This window comes from Tympanuchus pallidicinctus, unplaced genomic scaffold, assembly GCF_026119805.1.
Source record: "Tympanuchus pallidicinctus isolate F22 unplaced genomic scaffold, pur_lepc_1.0 scaffold2, whole genome shotgun sequence".
In the NCBI taxonomy this organism is placed as follows: Eukaryota; Metazoa; Chordata; class Aves; order Galliformes; family Phasianidae; genus Tympanuchus; species Tympanuchus pallidicinctus.
This window is the reverse complement of record NW_026294721.1, coordinates 6196992-6215000: the sequence shown is the minus strand read 5'-3', so window position 1 is coordinate 6215000 and position 18009 is coordinate 6196992. Positions and strand designations below refer to the sequence as shown.

Below are 18009 nucleotides of genomic sequence, written 5' to 3'. Positions count from 1 at the left end.
AAAAAGGATCGCTTGATCCGGAGTTTGCTGAAATCTGATTTGAAATTCAGTGTTAACTAATGAATACCGAGGTGAAAAAGTGCTCATTGTTGAGCTCCCCTCTGACCCCAGCACCCCTGAGAGCATTGCCATCGGTCAGAAGCCTCGGTTTAGGAGAGCAGCGGAGAAAGATGGAGCGGTCCCAGTCCCGCCCCGGTCCCCGCAGGGCGCTGGGGGTCACCTGAAGCTGAGGCCGAGGTGCCCTGCATCCTCCTTCCTATCGTGCCGGGCACGGTAGGGCTGGGGCAGAGACTTGCTAGGGTTTCCTCTGCCGTGCCTTCGTAAAACCGGAACGTGAGATGCGACCTCAGATGGGACCTCCCCAGTTCGCCTCCGGCGGGGCAGAGGAGGGACCTCTCGGATCCGGGCTGTGCCGCTCCCGTCGGGAGCTGCCCGAGGAGCCGACGGCTGCTGGATGATGCTGTGGCCAGCGGCGCCTTCAGGCTTTGGAAATATCACCTCCCCGCAGGTATAATTCAGCCTAAGTACAGAGATAACTATCGCCGAGGTCGGAAGGCTTGTAAAAACGTGAAGGTGTTCCGCGTGTTTCTCTATTTATTTCGGAGAAGGAAGCGTTTCCGTGGGGGGCACGGAGTCCAGCACGCGGGGTCCTCTACGTGCCATCATCCCCTCTTCGGGGAGCACGGGGGTGTCTGCCATCCCACCACCCCTTCCTAAAGGCAGCCTCTCCCCGAGTCTCCCCGCCGGGCGGCTGTTGCTCGTCCGTCGTACACGGGAAATGAAAAGGACTGTCTTCCCTTAGAGCGAGACGGGTCCGGTCACCCGGCCCGAGCTCAGAGAGATATTACATGTCACAACTCATCTAGGGCCCCATAATCAGCGCTAACTTTCTGGTGAACAGATAACCAGAGATGGCAGATGGATGGAGATTGCACAAATGAGGCTCTAATTGACAATCAATTGTGATTAGGAGCAATAGAACATCTTTATAACACTCGATTTAAGCCGCCAAACAAACAAAAGCACCGGGTGGATCGGGGGCCCCGTCGGGAAGAAGCCCTGCCGCGGTGCCTCCTGTGCCCGCTGCTGCCGCCCGCTGTCCCCCGGCTCCGGCTCGGTGTGGGCACAGCAGCCCGGAGGGATGAGCCGAGAGCAGCGCCGAGAGCGGAGACTGGGAGGGAGGAAGGGGTATTCCACGTTGCTCGGGCTGCTTCTCCTCCAAGCACCGAACGCAAACCTGGGAATCCGGGCTCGTTTGTCCGCTCGGGGCTGTGCACGCGTGGGGCAATGCCCCTGAGAGGACGGCGGAGCGCATAGGTTTAATCCCAATTAGGATCATGTCTGAGGCCCAAGCGATAAATGCTGTCCTCATCCCCCCACACCCTCATCCAAAAAAAAAAAAAAAAAAAAAAAAAAAAAAAAAAAAAGTCTCCAGAAAGGAAATAATAATAATAATAATAAAGTACAAACTGAGGGGAGGAAACTTATCCGAAAGAAAAGATGCGATGAGAGGCACGGCCGGAGGAGGACAGAGGAGCTGCTGACAAACAAGCAGGCAGGCAGCTGCGTGTGTTGGGGTGAGCGTGTGTGTGTGGACGCAGATTAAAACTTCTCTCTCTCGCCTCATGTTCGCATCGGCCCCGCCGCTAAGGTCAGGAAAAGGGGGAGAGGTAATTACCTACACATGATCACAGATTATACATACCATTTCAAGCCAGGAGGTGATTTATAATTTAAAGATAAAGCGTAATAAAGTCATAAAAGGGAAAGGACACTGTTGTGGTGTCTGATTAAAATCTCAGGGCTGGTGTATAATATATGAGCGGGGGCTGCTGTGGGCTCCCGCTCAGCGGGACTCCCCTGGGCCCAGCCCGCTGATGGACTAATCATGTCCAAGCCCTACCAAAATTACAAGCTGATTGTTTTACCCATTATTTCTCCCAACTTTTAATTTCTGCTTTCTAAAGGATCATTGCCCGCGGTAATTGCAAAGGACCTGTCCTTGTATGTGTCACCAGCCTCAAAGACAAAAAAAAATCTAATTTTCCTTTTATGCTTTCTCTATTTTCCTCTCTCTCTCACACACACCCTCTGTGGGGTTTTTTGTTGTTTTTTTTTTTTTTTTTGTTTTGTTTTGTTTTTTCCCTCCTGGCAGCTAATTCACCCCGAATAGCGACTGGAGCGTCCAAAACAAGAATGAAATTGATACGATCGAAACACATACGGCCACACGGAGGGGAAGGAAATTAGATAGGAGAAGAAATTCGGGCTTTGCAATTCACACATGATTTGTATTCCTGCTCCTTCATTTTTCATAATTAAAAGCACTTTTAATAAGAGGAATGCTTTGCTCTTGGCTTTTTGTCGTGGTTTCTGTTCGTATGTTTGTTTCTTTGCCTGTTTCCCCTCCCACCCCTCACCCCCCCCATAAAAAAGTGGAAGTTGGCTCCGGTTACCGCACGGGAGGCACCGCTCTTTTTCTCCCAGTTACTCCGAATTTATTGATCGCCCTGTTTTGCCATGCACCGTGTTAACGTATTAATTTTCTCCCAGAGGTTTCCTGGCACTTACACTTGATATTTAATCGTAATTAATTAGCTAAAAGAAAGAGAAAAGCGTGTGCGAGGGGGTGTGCGTGTCCGCGGCCACGAACTCCGCTCCAACCACTGAACCCGCGTCCCTCATTTTCTCCTTTTTCTGTAATTTAATAAAACCGGCAGGAAGGGAAACAGGTGCGGGGCTGCCACCTCCGAGCCCCCACACGCACATAATCCCCTTCTGATCATCTCTCTCCGCTATTAGGGGTGGAAGACCTTAAGTTCTCATTTTGCGTGTATAATATCTCTTTCATATTGATCCCGCAATTATTTAAAAGAAAGCGTCATCTCCTCCCACTTCTCCAAATAAGGCTATTTAGATGCTTTCCAGATGAGTGGAGGTGTGCTGAAACAGAGCTGACAGCCAAGTATATCACAGCCAACGCCATCCTTCATTCGCTCTCCCTCGCTGCCCCCCTCCCCCCGGCACACACTTTCACCGCGTCTCTCCTCCAGTGATGAAGATTACAGACTATTATGGGCAAGGGATTAATTTGTAGCCAATTACAATGCAGTGCTAAATATGAATGCATAAATAAGATACAGCCTTGCCTCTGTGTGTATGTGCGCTTAGAGGGCTGAGGGGGGTGAAGGGGGGGGGGGGGGCGGAGGGAGGAGGGAGAGCACAGGCAGCCCTGTGAGGATGATGAGAAGGAAGAAGGAGCGGCACAGCGGAGGCTCCGAGCCGAGCATCGCCCCGTGACTCCGTGCCTTCCCCGGAGGCTGCCGGCCGGCCTCAGCGCTGTGCCGGAGCTGCAGGCAGCGTCTGCCCTGCGCGCAGAGCCCGCGGAGCGGGGGCCGGGGAGGAGTTTGCAGCTCAACTTCGTCTGAAGGGGGGGGGGGGGGGGGAAGGAAAAAAAAAAAAGAGGGGGGGGAGCGGGGGGGGGGGGGGGGGGGGGGAAGAAGTTGCAACGGAGAGGGGCTCTGCGAAGAGTCATGAATGTGAGCAGAGACAAGGTCGGTGACATCTCCATCCCGGCAGCGGCAGCCGCGGCCGTGACAGCCCCCGCAACCGCGGCGGGCATCGGCGGGGAATCGTGCGGCGTGCGCGGGGAAGGCATGGACAGCCATGGGGAGCAAAGGCTCTCGGCCGGCGGAGAGCTGCCGCTCTATTCCTGCCCTGGGAATAGGGACAGACAAGGGGACGGTCAGAGCAACACTCCCGGACAAGAGGGGGCAGTGGCCGCGCTGCCCATAGTGCACAGAACCACCTCCTTCTCCGTGCTCGACATCCTGGACCCTAACAAATTCAACAGCAAAAGGAGGCAGTGCGCGGTCTTGTACAAATCGGTGGGGACCGAATTCACGCTGGGGGCGGAGGATAAACCCGAGGACTCAGGGACGGAGCTGGCCGAGCCAAAAGCTCTCGCCGAAGATTTCGACACGTGCAAGAAGTCCGCAGAGCTGATCAGTAAGTAGGTGTGGGGGCTCCCCGGGACGGGGGCTGTGCCCGGACGCCCGGGAAGGGGCTCGCGTGCTTTTACAGATCGTCGGGAAGCAGCGAGCCGGGGGCACTCGCTTCTCGAGGCTGTGCGAACGCTAGCTGCATGGAGGTGGAACTAAGTTTTAGGCCGGGGGTCGGAGAGGTGGGGGCCGGGCGCAGCGCTCCGCTACGGGCAGAGCTTCCCTTGGGCGGCCCCGCTGCCTGTGTTCCTCCTCCCTGAGCTCCGTGCGGGGCAGCCCGACGGCAGCACCCGGTCGCTTAACCCGGAGCGGCGGTGCGCTACCCCGGCGGGGCAGGGCGCGCTGCACGGGGCCGCTGCCAGCACCGGGGAAGAAGCTGCGTCGCCGGCCGGGCCGACCCTGAACGGCTCCCGGTGCTGAGGAGGACCCAAAGGGTCGGAGCTGCCGGAGGGCCCTGCGGTGGCAGCCCGCTCCCTCCCACCCGCCCGGGGCTCTCGAGGCATTTCTGACTTTTATGTATGTTCTCCCCAGCCTTGGAACCCGCTCTCCCCTTCCCCCCCTCGCGTTGCTCTGGGCGACAGATTCAATTTTCTCTCTCCCCTTGGCTTTTTTTAGGACAAATCAGACTAATTGTGACAAAATGCTGGTTATCTCTGGAAAAACAATTAAATTCCTTCGATTACATTTAAGGTAAAATGTGCTTAGCAGCGTAAAGAGGCTGGATAATGGGGGAAATCGCCCCAGAGTGGCATGTAGGACTGCCTGGATCGATATCCTATTATCGAATTGTGCATATCTCTTTCAAGCACCTTGCAAACTCTTTCCTAACATCTAAATTATAGGGTCAAAATTCGGATAATTACTCGATTAAAACCTATTACACTTATTAGGGCTCGCTATTGATCGGGAATTGCATTCGACCCAAGCTCTAGATTGCTTTTTCTCTTTCTGGGTCCAAATATCCCGAGTTTGTCACCTCTAAACCCCGCGGCTCCGGGGACAGCGGAGCGCTCTGGGCTGTGGCAGCTCCGGGAGTGGTGGGGGAAGCGGTTCGTGTCCCGAGCGCGGAGCGGGGCCGGGGAGAAACTTCTTGGGAAGGGGAAAATGATTTCTGCGTCTGGGCCGGGAGAAGGGACTCCGAGCTCTCCCATCCCACCACGGCGCGACTCTTTCCGTTAAATTAAGCAGAGAAAGCGCTCTGGAATTTTTTTTGCAGCCCGTCTTTCAGAGCGGGAGTGTTTCTAATTCCGAAAGCAAAAGCGGGAGCGGAGCGTTGATGGAATTCCAAAGAGATTCTTTTTTTGGAAGTAGTCTGTACGAGGTAATTCTTCGTCTAAGCTCATCCGACTTTTGTCATAGCAAATAGATCTGCGCTATCCGAAAGACGGACGATGTGAGCCTATCGCTAATCTCGCACTTTTATCTCCAGACAAGGAGAGAAATGCAATGCCATCACTTCTCTAACAGCAAACGGAGCGGGGATCCGTGGCCGCTGCGCGCGTTCGGCCCTCACGCGTTAACGTTGTCACAAACAGAGCCGGGACTGCTTCAAATCGCCAAACTTAATTCTCCTCTTCCCTTCCCCCTCTCCCTCCCGTAATTAACAGCAGCCCCGGCACTGCTTGGATTTAGGAGAGGTGTTCCGAAAAGCAGCCGTAGTGCCGACAGCGGAAAGGTGAGGGCTGCTGGCAAAAGGAGAGTGGATGGAACGGGGCGCTCGGAGAACTGCGCGGTCCGAGGAAAAACTCCGCATTCAGTTCACATTCAGCATCTTCCGAGCACAAAACCACAACTGCGGCGTCCATCTCCGTCACGAAAAGCACCCGTTCTACATTTTTTTCTGCTTAAAGGAAATTGTAGCAGCTTAAATAGAACCGCGGACGGGATTTCCTAATTTACCGGAATAAATAAACTCCCGGACCGGGACCGGGCAGTTCAACGGGCGTGGAAATCGCCACGCACACAGATACACGCACTGCTTGTGTATTGCTGTGGCCAAAATGGCACACGACGGTGTGAAATAAGTTGAACAGGTCGTGGGACAAACGTCCTCACGCACGGTGTTGGATGGGGGAAGCCGATCCCATCCGCACGGCTGTGCGGCGGCGGTCGGGCGGGTTCGCTCTTCACTTTTTGCTTTGATCAGGAAGCTGGAAAGGACTCGAAACAAACCCGCGTTTTTAAGGGATGTTTTCCGGGTAAAGTGGGTTACACAAACTTCTCTGCCTCTTTTTCTGCTCGAGCCAGCCAGAGCCGACGTCAAGCCAAAATCAGCTCCTTCAACAGACATCATTTTAAAAACACCCTTAGGCTATTGGTGAGGGTCCGGTGCCAGGGTCTGGACAGAGCAGGGCGTGCACTAACGGGTTCAGTTTTGGGGGCGTTAAAACCGACTAAAACACCACGGGGTAAGGGTGACAGATGAGCGATCCACTTTCTCTTGCACACCTCGGTTAACCGAGTACAACGAGCCTTCAGCTCGAGATCTCCCGGAGCTGCGACCGCGTTGTAGGTCCGAGAGGAGGGAAGCGGAGGGGTGCCTAAAACCCGCGGATGAAGGGCTGCGGCTGTGGCCCTGAGCCCCCGGTGTCTCCGACGGCGCAGTGGCCCCGCGGCACGTTGCGGGCAGCGCTCTCCTGCCGGCAGCCGGAGCAGCCCGACGGGATGAGGAGTTGGCTCTCCCGAAAGCGCTCTTTCCTTCCAGGCTTCGCAATGACGGAACCATCAGCAGAAGTCCGATAGCCTTAAATATCGGATAATTGAGCCTGTTCTCCAATGAAGACCGTTAATTGGAGCGTCCTATAAACCCAAATAAATTAAATGACCGTTAACTAGTTTGTACATTACACAAAATGAGTTTAATTAAGTTTGTATCTGCTCTGCTAATCAATACAAGTATTTACTCCTCTTTAATACTTCCATCTCACGAACTGACAAGAGGTCAAACTAGGCGGAGAAAGGGTTAAAAATGCCGGAGCAAAAGCCAGCAGCTCTCCCATCGGTGCGGACACTTCCCTAACTAAAACTGCTAAAAGCGCTGACAGCCTCTCTGCCCTCCTCTCCAGGGCTGCTCACTCGGTTCAGGCCGCCAGCCCACCTCCCCATCCCTCGCGCTGCCCGAAAACGGAGAGCGGTGCTGCGGGATCTGGCCCGCGGCTCCGGCACCACGGCGTTGCATCCCCGAAGGGCCTTTCCGGCCGTGTTTTGAGGATGAGGTTGGAAGCGGCCGCCGCACGGTGCCGGAGTCTGCCCGGCCAAAAGCTTCCCGGGCAGCGCGGCACCGTGCCGGCCCCAGAGCGCAGCCCCCAGCGCTGCCCATCAGTGGCAGCTCCGATACCAATCCCCGCCGCTTCCGAGCAGCTCCGAGCCTCGCACGCTACGAGCACGGGATATCCGCATCCCCACGTTGGGGTTCCCCCGTTCCCCTGTCCTAACGGCAGCAGCGGGGAGGCCGAGGGGCGTCGGGGCCGCGCAGGGTCGGGGCCGGGGCGGCTGGCTGAAGTCTAACGGCTGCTGTCTGTTTTGCGCAGAGGACGGCGAACTCTACAAGGCCGAGGAGTGCGACCTGGACTACAGCAGCCGGCCGAGCCGCAGCCCCGACAGCGAGCTGCAGGACGACGAGGAGCTGTGCAGCGAGGAGAGCAGCAGCAGCGGCAGCACCGGCAGCGGCTCGGCGGCTCCCGGCGAGGCCGACGCGGTCCCGCAGCACTCTGAGGCTCCCGAGGCGGCCGTCGGCCCTCCGCCCCCCCCGCCGCCGCCGCCCCAGCAGCCGCCGCCGTCCCAGCAGCCCGGCGGAGGGCAGCAGCAGCCCAAGCCCAAGAGGAAGCGCACGGGCTCGGACTCCAAGTCGGGCAAACCCCGGCGGGCGCGGACAGCTTTCACCTACGAGCAGCTGGTGGCGCTGGAGAACAAGTTCAAGTCCACGCGGTACCTGTCGGTGTGCGAGCGCCTCAACCTGGCGCTCTCGCTCAGCCTCACCGAGACGCAGGTGAAGATCTGGTTCCAGAACCGCCGCACCAAGTGGAAGAAGCAGAACCCGGGCGCAGACACCAGCGCGCCCACCGGCGGCGGCGGGGCGGGCGGCGGGGCGAGCGGGGCGCTGGGCGGAGGGGCGCTGCCGGGCGGCCTCAGTCCGCTCAGCCACTCGCCGCCCATGGGCAACCCGCTCTCCATGCACGGGCCCGGCAGCTACGCGGGTCACCCGGCCGGGGGTTTGGTGTGCGCCGCCCAGCTGCCCTTCCTGCCCAGTCCGGCCGTCCTCTCGCCCTTCGTGCTGGGCTCGCAGACTTACGGCGCTCCGGCTTTCTACACCCCCCACCTATAAGCGCGCTCCGCCGCTTTCCCCCAGCCCTCAGCCCGCGCTGCCCTCGGTTGCTGAGGGGACCGGTCCGGCCCGACGGACCCCCTGCGGAACCCTCTGCGGAGGGGCGCGGCGGCGGGCCGGGCTCTTACCTCAGCGCACGGAGCATTGCGGACCGGACCGGACCGACGCAGAGCCGCGCGCGACGACCGAAGCCCCCTCGCCTGCAGGGCTTTGGGTTTCTTTCGTTTTTACGTTCTGCATTTCTGTATATTTCTGGTCGTTACGGAAAAAAAGAAAAAAAAAAAAAAAAAAAAAGGAAAGAAAAAAAAGTTTTAACTTTATAATTAATGTATAAGGGATGGGAATGACGGCGGGAAGATGATACAGAGAGCACTTTGTTTGCTGAACACTTTAACTCAATAAACGTGAAGGAGGAACCCGTGGTGCCGGCTGCTGCTTCCTGGCGGGGCTGCAGGAAAACGCCCACAAAAGGCAAAAGGGCCGATTCGGGGGTTTTGTTTCTCGTTGCGTTTACGCTGTGAACTGCGCCGCGTGTTTCCGCGTGTTCACAAACTTCGTTTTTTCTTCTAATGCAGAGGCCATTGCCCTCCCGTGTTCCCGTGGCCGTCCCTCGCCAACAGCCGACCTCCGCTCTGCAATGTTAGGGCCACTCCCCCTCCCCCCCCCATTTTTTTTTTCTTTTTTTTTCTCTCTGTCCGTTGACGGATAGCCCGATATCTTGGCTTTGTGTAAATAGAACAAACCGGTTCTTTCGCTCATATCCCGGCCCTTGAGCAAATAAAACAATCTTCCCATCGCGCCTCCGCTGATGATTTTGAAAATAGTATCAATTCTATCAAACCTTATTTTATTTCTTCTTAATTGCAAAGCCGGACCGCTTCGTCTACCCCGAACGGGCTGCAGGGACCTCATTCCCCATGTGATCCCAAAGTTCGTACAGAAGGGAACTCCCGATTCCCACTGTTGTGTCTGGATTTTGTTTGTTTTATTTTTCAGCTCAGAAACGTGACGGCTGCTCTCCTAAGGTAACTTTATGAATCCAGCTTTTCCTCGCGTGATTTTAAGGAGCTCTTACAGAACATCCCAGCCGCTGGCAGCCGCGCTGCCTTCCGTCCGTCCTCCCTCGCAAGGAGCCGAGCGGCTGGGCGGGAACGCGGCGCCGCGGTGCATCCGGCAGGGGGCGCTATAATGCGGGAGGGCCCGGCCTCAGCGCCAGGAAAGGTTCGGCACCTCGCCCTGTTCCGAGAGTTCATCTCTCGACCTTCAGAACCGTGCGAACCCGTTTGCGTTTGGTAATAAGTGTTGTGATAAAAAGTGTTCCGAAGTAAGTTTTCAGTGAGAACGCTACAAGGGTTCAAGGCCAGGCTAAATGTGGCTCTGGGCAGCCGGGTCTGGTGGGTGGTGACCCTGCACACAGCAGGGGGTTGAAACCAGACGATCATTGTGGTCCTTTTCAACCCAGGCCATCCTATGATTCTCTGATAAGGGTTGCTTGGAGCACAGCTCTCAACTGACAGGAGAAAAACAGACGAACTGGGAAGGGGTCGCTGAGAAAACTTGTCAAACCAACCTGTTGCTGACCAGGTCTGAGCAAACGCTACTAGTGCTGGTGTTTGTAGCTCAGATGGGGCTTCATTAGAGAAAAAATAGCTTCCTTAAGAGAAATAGCAAACACAGAGGGAACTCCAAGCAGTTCCTCTAGCTGAAAAGTATTCCAGTGCTAAATGGGAAATGCTCGGAGCTCTGGAGCAGATGATTTTCCGGCTCTGAGTCACTTAGCCTCCTGCCAGCAAAACCTGTCTGTGTGAGTGTTATTACTCACAGCTGCTGGAGGAAGGAGTCAGCCTGAGATTCGCAGTCATTAAATCCATCTTAACAAGGCTTCTCACATTTTAAGGCAATGCTGAAAACAGACTCTGAGGGGTATTTCTTAGCATTGGTTAGGAAGTTATTGACAATTCTTGCTTGAATGTCTCATCCAGTTGATGTTCTGCACATAGAAGTCAATACAAAAACCAAAAAGCCTTGGCTGTAGCAGAGCTTTCCCAGCACACAGACTGTGTACCATGTAGTCAGTCTTAAGTCACAGCCCACATCTAGAGGCCTTTTATAGTATGAGCAGGAGCAGTGCCGAAGATTAAGTTCTCAGATGGTGCTCCCTGGACCACTGTCCTGTAACCAGGCTGTGTGCCTGCCAGGGAGAAGCTTGGTGGTATCCACGTGGGGCTTTGGTTCAGAAACATCCTTTGTGTAAATGTTCAGCAACAAGTGCCAGATGCTCCCATCTGTTTGAATGTCCTAACTTCATTGCCCATGTCCCTGCCCCTGCACATTTTTAAATAAATTCCTACAAAACTCAATGTTAAGACTAGACATTAGGAAGAAATTCTTTACTGTGAGGATGGTGAGACACCGGAACAGGTTGCCCAGAGTGGCTGTGGATGCTTCCACCCTGGAGGTGTTCAGTGCCAGGCGGGATGGGCTGTCAGCAGCCTGGTCTAGAGGGAGGTGTCCCTTTCTATAGCAGAGGGGTGCAACTACATGATTTTAAACGTCCCTTCCAATCCAAACCATTCTATGATTCTATGACTCTCAGTTAAATCCAAGGTTGCAAGCCTGTTTTGTGAGACACGATTCAGACACTAATTGCATCTTACCACTGTTTACCGTGTTTGTGACAGAATTAAACAGAAAGAGAAAGAATCTGCATCTATTTTGTCTTGTTCTGAATATTCCTGCTTATATAGAACAGGTGTTAATGTTCACAGAATAAATTGCATTAAATATCTTAAGAACAAATAAGAGAAAAAGCACACAAGTACAGATCTGCTTCAAGTAACTGGGAGAGAACTCAAAATATTTTGAAATATTTTCTCTCATTGCTTACACACCATAGCTAATGAAATTATATAAGATTAATTAGAGACCAATCTTCTATATTTCCTCACCACAAAAAAAAAAAAAAGTGCCATTCTGGTTTTAGATGAGATTTTTTTTTCATATACTGTAAACCCTCTGTTTGAGGCTGAACTTGCAGTCGCATTTCACATTTCTGCTCATACACTAAATAAGCAAAATGTTAATTTTTCCATACAAAACTCCATTTAAATTATTTCTTGAACAATACATGGTTATGCACAGGAGGCAAACATCCACTACCTCATGTATTACATATGTAAAATAGTCCTGCTCTAACACTGACATATTTAACTTAAATTCTCATTTAAGTTTTACAGTGTGTGTGGACAGTTATTGAGATTGTGACTCAAAGGGTAAGCAAAAAAGCACAGCTATTCTAGAGCCTGTTTTATCTACTCTAGGAGTAGATAAAACATTTTAAATTATATTTGAAGATTTGCCAGACTCTGGGAATTTTACACAGATCAGAGTGGACACTGAAGATGAAGGAGACAAGCAAGTAAACAAATGCAATCCTAACAAGTTTTTCTCACAAGGTGGGTTTACATAAACTATTTTCTTCTCTACCTGATGCACTTCTGTAAGCTTTTTGTTTGTTTCTGACCTTCCTGTTCTGCACATGGTCACATTACCTGCACAACTTGGGGGACAGAATGATGGCTGTCACGGTGAAAATAACCCTGGCAGGAAGAGCCCTTTCTCCATGTCTGACACTGTATGACAGGCACATGGATTCATCATACAAAAAAAGCCTCAAAGCAATGCTTGAGCTTATCCGAGCATTAGAAATCTAGAGCTGATAAGACTACAGTGCCCATTCAGGAGAAATCCTCTGCATGCACCCTGAACCTACAGGAAAACACCAAGGACACAGACCAACTCATGTCCAGGACCCAGAAGTCTGGGCATGCAGGTTCAGGCAATGTGACAAGCATCTGCCAAGTCCAGTATATGATTTACTAATTTAAACTTGGTGTATGACAGATCTTTAGCTAGTTGAAACCAACACCCCACCTTAAGTGTTAGACTTCATTTTAAAAATATCACTATCTTCTGTATTTTCTTCTCTGCACTGTCACAAACCAGTGACATTATACAGAAGCATTGAGAGCTGACACTGCAACAGAGAACTGCAAGTTACAGAAATATGTGTGAGAAGACGATTGACACAATAAAGATTCACCCCTTTTATAATCTACTGCTTTCCCAGTACAGAAAAAGAAATCTAGCCTTACTACATGTATTTCAATTAACGTCCAATTCCTGTTTGTTTTACAACCACAGATTCTTTACAAGAGTGGATAGTGATAGGACAAGGGGGAATGGTTTTAAACTGAGGCAGGGGAGGTTTAGGTCAGATATTAGGAGGAAGTTTTTCACACAGAGGGTGGTGATGCACTGGAACAGGTTGCCCAAGGAGGCTGTGGATGCCCCATCCCTGGAGGCATCCAAGGCCAGGCTGGATGTGGCTCTGGGCAGCCTGGTCTGCTGGTTGGTGACCCTGCACATAGCAGGGGGTTGGAACTGGATGATCCTTGTGGTCCTTTTGAACCCAGGACATTCTGTGATTCTATAACACACAGTGGAAGAGCCTGTCCTGCACAACTGAGCTCAGAGAGACTCTTCCCCATCCTTCCACCTTACCATAGGTAGGGTGACAAGCTTTATTTCTTCTGAGTTGATCCCTAGAGACTGCATAGGGGAAGAAAAGCACAGGAGCATTTTGATGGGCTGCTGGTATGGCTTTGCAACTGGTTGTTGATGTACAGTGCTAATAGCAAACTGCCCTAGCTAAGATCTATTGAAGATTTGGTAATGTTTTAAGAATGTTTGGAACTTAAAGGACTTAATGCACCTTGTAGTTAAGTGTTTGGATGAAATACTGCATTTGCTTTGAGCATTCCTGATCATGCTTCCACTTTCCCCTTCTTCAGGATTCAGGAAAATAAAGGCTCATGCCCACTTGGAAGCAATATTGAATTTCAGGGCTCAGAACTGTGTGTGGCAAATCTCCTCCTGGTGCTGTTAGCATTCAAGTGACAAAAATGCTATTACAGAAAATCAAAGATATCCAAAAGCAATTTCCAAACAAGCAGAATTGTGTATTATGTTTCGATATATCTTTTATAGTGTGTGTGAATAAGAGTGGATCCATAATGGCATTATAAATATAGCAAATTAATGGTGGATGCAATGCCAACACCTTGTCATTATGCAAATTGCAGCGTCGGCAGAAATGGTTATCCAACAATCCCTTGCAAAGAAACCGGATGCCTAATGCTGTTTCATTACATCTAAACTAATTAGTACCGTATTTAAACAATTTTAACAATCTTTTTCCTTAACCCCTTGACAAAAGTGACTCCTGCTGTTAATGTAAAAGTGTAATGAGCACTTTGTAGCTGGGGTTTTGCTCAGGGCAGTAACAGGCAGATAAGCAAAGGCACGTCTACTGCTCTTGGAAAGAACAAGGCTGAGCTTAAATTAAAAAAAAAAATATTTCACATATGAATGCTGGTATTATAGGTCTGCTAGCTCAGGGAGGAGTTTTTGCTGCAGCAGCTTAGGATCAGGCATTGAAGTACCATCATCAGCAACAGCTGAGCTTGCAGGAAAGGTTCAACAGGAGTACAATTTAATTCTCCACTTGATCTGTTTTGAAGGAAGAGGAGAGAAAGCACCAACTCAGAAACCTGAGGAATTACTAACTTTATCTCCTTCTTTTCCTTCAGAAACAGCACCTGAAGCTAGAACAGCAATAATCTTTTCCCGTAGGTCATAATTTGCTCATGTGCTAGACAGGCTCATCTACATGTATTTTCTAGGGGATGTGTTTGGGGATCTCTACCATCAATTTCAGCTGAAGGAGTCATCAGTGTTGCTGGATGGAGGGTCCAGGCTGTTCCTGATCAAGGCTGCTGCTCAAAGCACTTTGCTTATGGTGCTTTCTACACTCTTCCTTAAGTCCTCCAACATCTATAGAGGATTTTGTAATAGAAAGGACCATAGTCACATTCAAGGATGCTCCAAGTGCTCTGAATGTAACAACAGGCTCTATTTTCTCCATTTAGCCATCTTTGTCAGTAATTCTAATCAGCAGCCTCATCCCACCACCTGCCAGGTGTTGATTTGCAATACTGATATGGCACAGCTGCATGACCTTGGGTGTGACTGCCATGAAATCAGCTGAACTGGAAGAGATGTAAGAAAGAACAGTTTGCCTAGAGAGGTGGTGGAAGCACCATTCTTGGAGATATTCAAGGTTAGGCTGGACCAGGCTCTGAGAGAAGGAAGTTTTTCACACAGAGGGTGGTGATGCACTGGAACTGGTTGCACAGAGGCTGTGGATGCCCCATCCCTGGAGGCATTCAAGGCCAGGCTGAATGTGGCTCTGGGCAGCCTGGTCTGCTGGTTGGTGACCCTGCACACAGCAGGGGGTTGAAACTTGATCATTATAGTCCTTTTCAACCCAGACCATTCTATGATTAACCTGATCTTGCTGTAGGTGTCCCTATTTACTGTGGGGGAGTTGGACTAGATGACCTTTAAAGGTCCCTTTCAACTCAGAAGATTCTGTGAAGTCTCCATCCTTCAGTTTGTGGAGAAGCTATGCTTTGGTAAAGTCCTTTTGCTGAGCTGAGCTGTTCTGTGCTTGGCTTTGTACCTTACCTGCTGCGTCCCTAGCTGACTTGACTCCAGACCTGCCTTTTATCATGATGAACTGTCAGGTAAGCTCTAGGTGCTGACTGGTTCTGGTTACTGTCATGAAGGACCCTGCTCTTTCTGCCTTGTTGCCTTCTGCCTCTGGTTTACCTCTCCCTGATGCCTAGAACCTATCCTATCCAATGCTTCTCAACTTCCAATATGGATATTGTTGTGCACTGTTAGCTCTAAAGTGTTGTCCTCAGGGCAGCACATAGTGAAGGACACCCCTTCAGGCTTCCAAACACATGAAGTTGTTTTGTCCTCGCAAGACACTGTTAATTACTTTCTTCAAATGTCTTAAAACCAACACGGAGAAATTGCTTTCCAGTAGTTGTCACAGTAACACCTTTCTCACAAAGCCCTTAGGGCTGATCTTCTAGCCAGTGACCACTATCACTGTGAGCAAACTCTTGCCTGAATCTAAGATGCTTAGCAGTATTTTTCATGGGCAGGTGTGTAGGGATGGGGATGAGGATCCAGCCCCAGCATAGGGACTGTGGTTAAGTCTAGAAGGCTTAATTTTTTATTTTTTCCTTCTGGCTGGTCTCCTATGCAAGGCATATTTTGCTCCATTGGGTTGAGTTTCAGCTCCCATGGGAGCATGAGTGATGGGAACTGTCTCCTGGATGTGTGCTCCAGCACTTTAGCTTTCGAGTGTATGATTCCCACTGCCTCTTTAAAAACAAATACTAAGGTATGTGTTTGGTTGCTGTGAAAATGCACGTCAGATCAAACCTTCCTAAATGCTCATCTTTTCTTTTTTTCTTTTTTTTTTCTTTTCCCTTAGTCTTGCTAGGTTTAAACCAGAACTCTGGCCTAGATCTGAAGTCCAGTGACACCCACAGCAGGTCAGACCTTGAGTCCAACTTTCAGCAGTGTTTTGGCTGTGTTTCTAGGCTTAGGCACCTGGACATCCTCTGGGACAATTTGCAGATGGTTTATTTCTATGTTATTGGCATTCAGATTATCCTGTAATAGCATGGTATTTTTCAGCATGGTAGTATCATTTCAAAAGGTATGGCTTTAATGACTCATTTTCATCACCTAAGTGCTGCCAAAACATCCAGATGTTCTTACCTTCTCTGATGTGTACTCTATGAGGACGTTTCTATCTCCATGATTACAATCATTAATTAATAGCACTGGATGAGCCATGAACAGTGAAGTATTTTCATGGGTATAAAACACCATCAGATGGCTATCTCTGCTGTTGAACTACTCCACTGCATGCTAAATTAGGCTTTTGTTTGCTAGGTTCCTGAGATTCAGCATTTCTTGTCTCTGGCTAGCAGCTCTTTATAATAAGGAACAACCTTATCGGCCACTTTCACAGTGCTTTAATTTGAACTTTTTTTTTGTAGTTTTCTTTTGTTTTCCTTAATGTCATCTTGAACATACAGCTGCCACCAACCTACAGATTGTTTTACACAGTATGATACATTGTCAATGCAGAACCAAACCCTGTGTTTTTCTTATTTAAGTATATACAATTTAAGAGCATTTAAGGGTTACACTTTTCTAACAGAATTTTTCAGCAAATCCTGAAGTAAGTTTTGATAATAAAACTGGAAGTTATCATGTAAGAGGTGAGCAGGGCCCCATCATTCTGTATCAGTAACTTCAGAGAGATGTGCTCTTATTTTGCTCAAACTTCATACCAAACCTGTTTGTCACTGTGCTCTCTATTAGAGGTCAGCGCCTTCATTCCCACCTTCATCAGCACCAAATTTATGCATGCTAGTTTCTTCCTTTTGAGTTTTTACTTGCCAGATGCAATCATGCTCTACTAAGAATAAGCATGGAGAAGTTCTTGCTTTCTGATATCACTGGTGATAGATGTCTTTATTATTTTTTTTCCTCCATCAGAGCCACAGATGAACCCAGAAAAAGGAGAAAGCTCTTAAATTTCGCTGAATTATGTCTGACCAGTTCTAATGAGGATGTTTACAAAGGCAAAATCTGTTGTATGTATACTCCTAAAAGTGGAACTTGGCAAAGCCTTTGAGTAAATGAGGCAATAATTAACATGGGAGGGGAAGCATGTGTTTCTTCAAACACTATGGATGAAGGGAAGATCCTTAATGGTACAAAGGTCAGGCTAACATAAAGGTAGAGTTAAGGAGGCAGTGCATTTGATGTGCATTTCTGAGTAGCCAGCTGTCTCTCCTGCTTCAAGGCCAAAACATGAAGAAACACTTCATACACAAGTGGGTGTAGAAATCCTTGTCACTAACTGAAGAACAAAATCCTTGCCTCAAAACAAAAATAAAGAAGTTTCAGCTGATAATTCAGAACTCATACGGCTCTTAAGAAGCATTGTAGATGAGTATAATTTGCTTGGCTTATTTTCTCACAGCTTTAAACCATTCCTTTTTCTAATCTTGGTCACGAGAGCTTTTTGTTTTACTGAAAACTCCAAGTGGAAACTCTATGAGCTGAAGTATGCCCACTGTTTCCCAGAAGCTTGCTTGTGCTGACACTTCGTGTCAAAAGGTTGCATGTCACCTTTTCTCCCCTTTTTTTTACAGAGATCAGAAGAAACACACCTACACAAATGAAGACCTTCAGTCAGTGCAGGCTCAAAAGTCTCCAACAGTGGAACTATTCGCATAAATATTAATATCTCCAAGACCAAGAACTTTCATATGGACTATTTTGTAATATCAGTGTCCATTGAGCTACATTGCATTCAAGTACGTGAGCTCTGCTGTTTTTTGTTTTTTGTCTTTGCCAATAAATAAAACCAGTTGATCAGTTGATTCAGCTGATCTGGTGATGAGTACCATCCTAGCCTGTGCCTTCTGCTGCAGCCTTTGCTGTTAGCTAGATGGCCAGTAGACACAGCTTTGGTTTCCAGCGCAGTAAATAACTAAGAAATTCTTGCTTTAACAGATGCTGTTTATTATTTGTCATAGTGTAGAAGTATTCTTCTAAATATGTGTTGGAGAGAAAAAAGTCTTCCAAACTGCAAAGATCTGGAAGATTAAATAATCATTGCTTGCTTTCTTAGCAGTACTTGTGCAAGTCAACAGATACATGGCAGAGCTGTAAATCAGCTCT

The 18009-nt window shown here is 49.7% G+C and overlaps 1 protein-coding gene and 1 long non-coding RNA gene across 2 annotated transcripts in view; one reads left to right on the top strand and one right to left on the bottom strand.

Annotated features, from left to right (window-relative positions):
• The first annotated feature begins 3533 nt into the window (after positions 1-3533).
• On the top strand, positions 3534-8325 carry NKX1-1 (NK1 homeobox 1). Its single transcript, XM_052682215.1, has 3 exons — positions 3534-4008; positions 7532-7728; positions 7768-8325. Exons 1-3 carry the CDS (start codon positions 3534-3536, stop codon positions 8323-8325), a joined length of 1230 nt encoding a protein of 409 aa, XP_052538175.1.
• Positions 8326-11832: 3507 nt separating this feature from the next.
• Positions 11833-18009, bottom strand: part of LOC128079856 (uncharacterized) — a 237109-nt gene continuing 230932 nt past the window's right edge. Inside the window, exon 2 of the long non-coding RNA XR_008206341.1 lies at positions 11833-16593. This is a non-coding gene — a long non-coding RNA (uncharacterized LOC128079856). The remainder of the gene's footprint in view (positions 16594-18009) is intronic.

Bases quoted from the DNA above. Each gene is read 5' to 3' on its own strand.
- NKX1-1 (XM_052682215.1), top strand. From the start codon at position 3,534: ATGAATGTGAGCAGAGACAAGGTCGGTGACATCTCCATCCCGGCAGCG. The intron at 4,009-7,531 runs GTAAGTAGGTGT...TGTTTTGCGCAG, and splicing joins GAAGTCCGCAGAGCTGATCA to AGGACGGCGAACTCTACAAG. The intron at 7,729-7,767 runs GCCGTCGGCCCT...CCGCCGCCCCAG, and splicing joins ACTCTGAGGCTCCCGAGGCG to CAGCCGCCGCCGTCCCAGCA.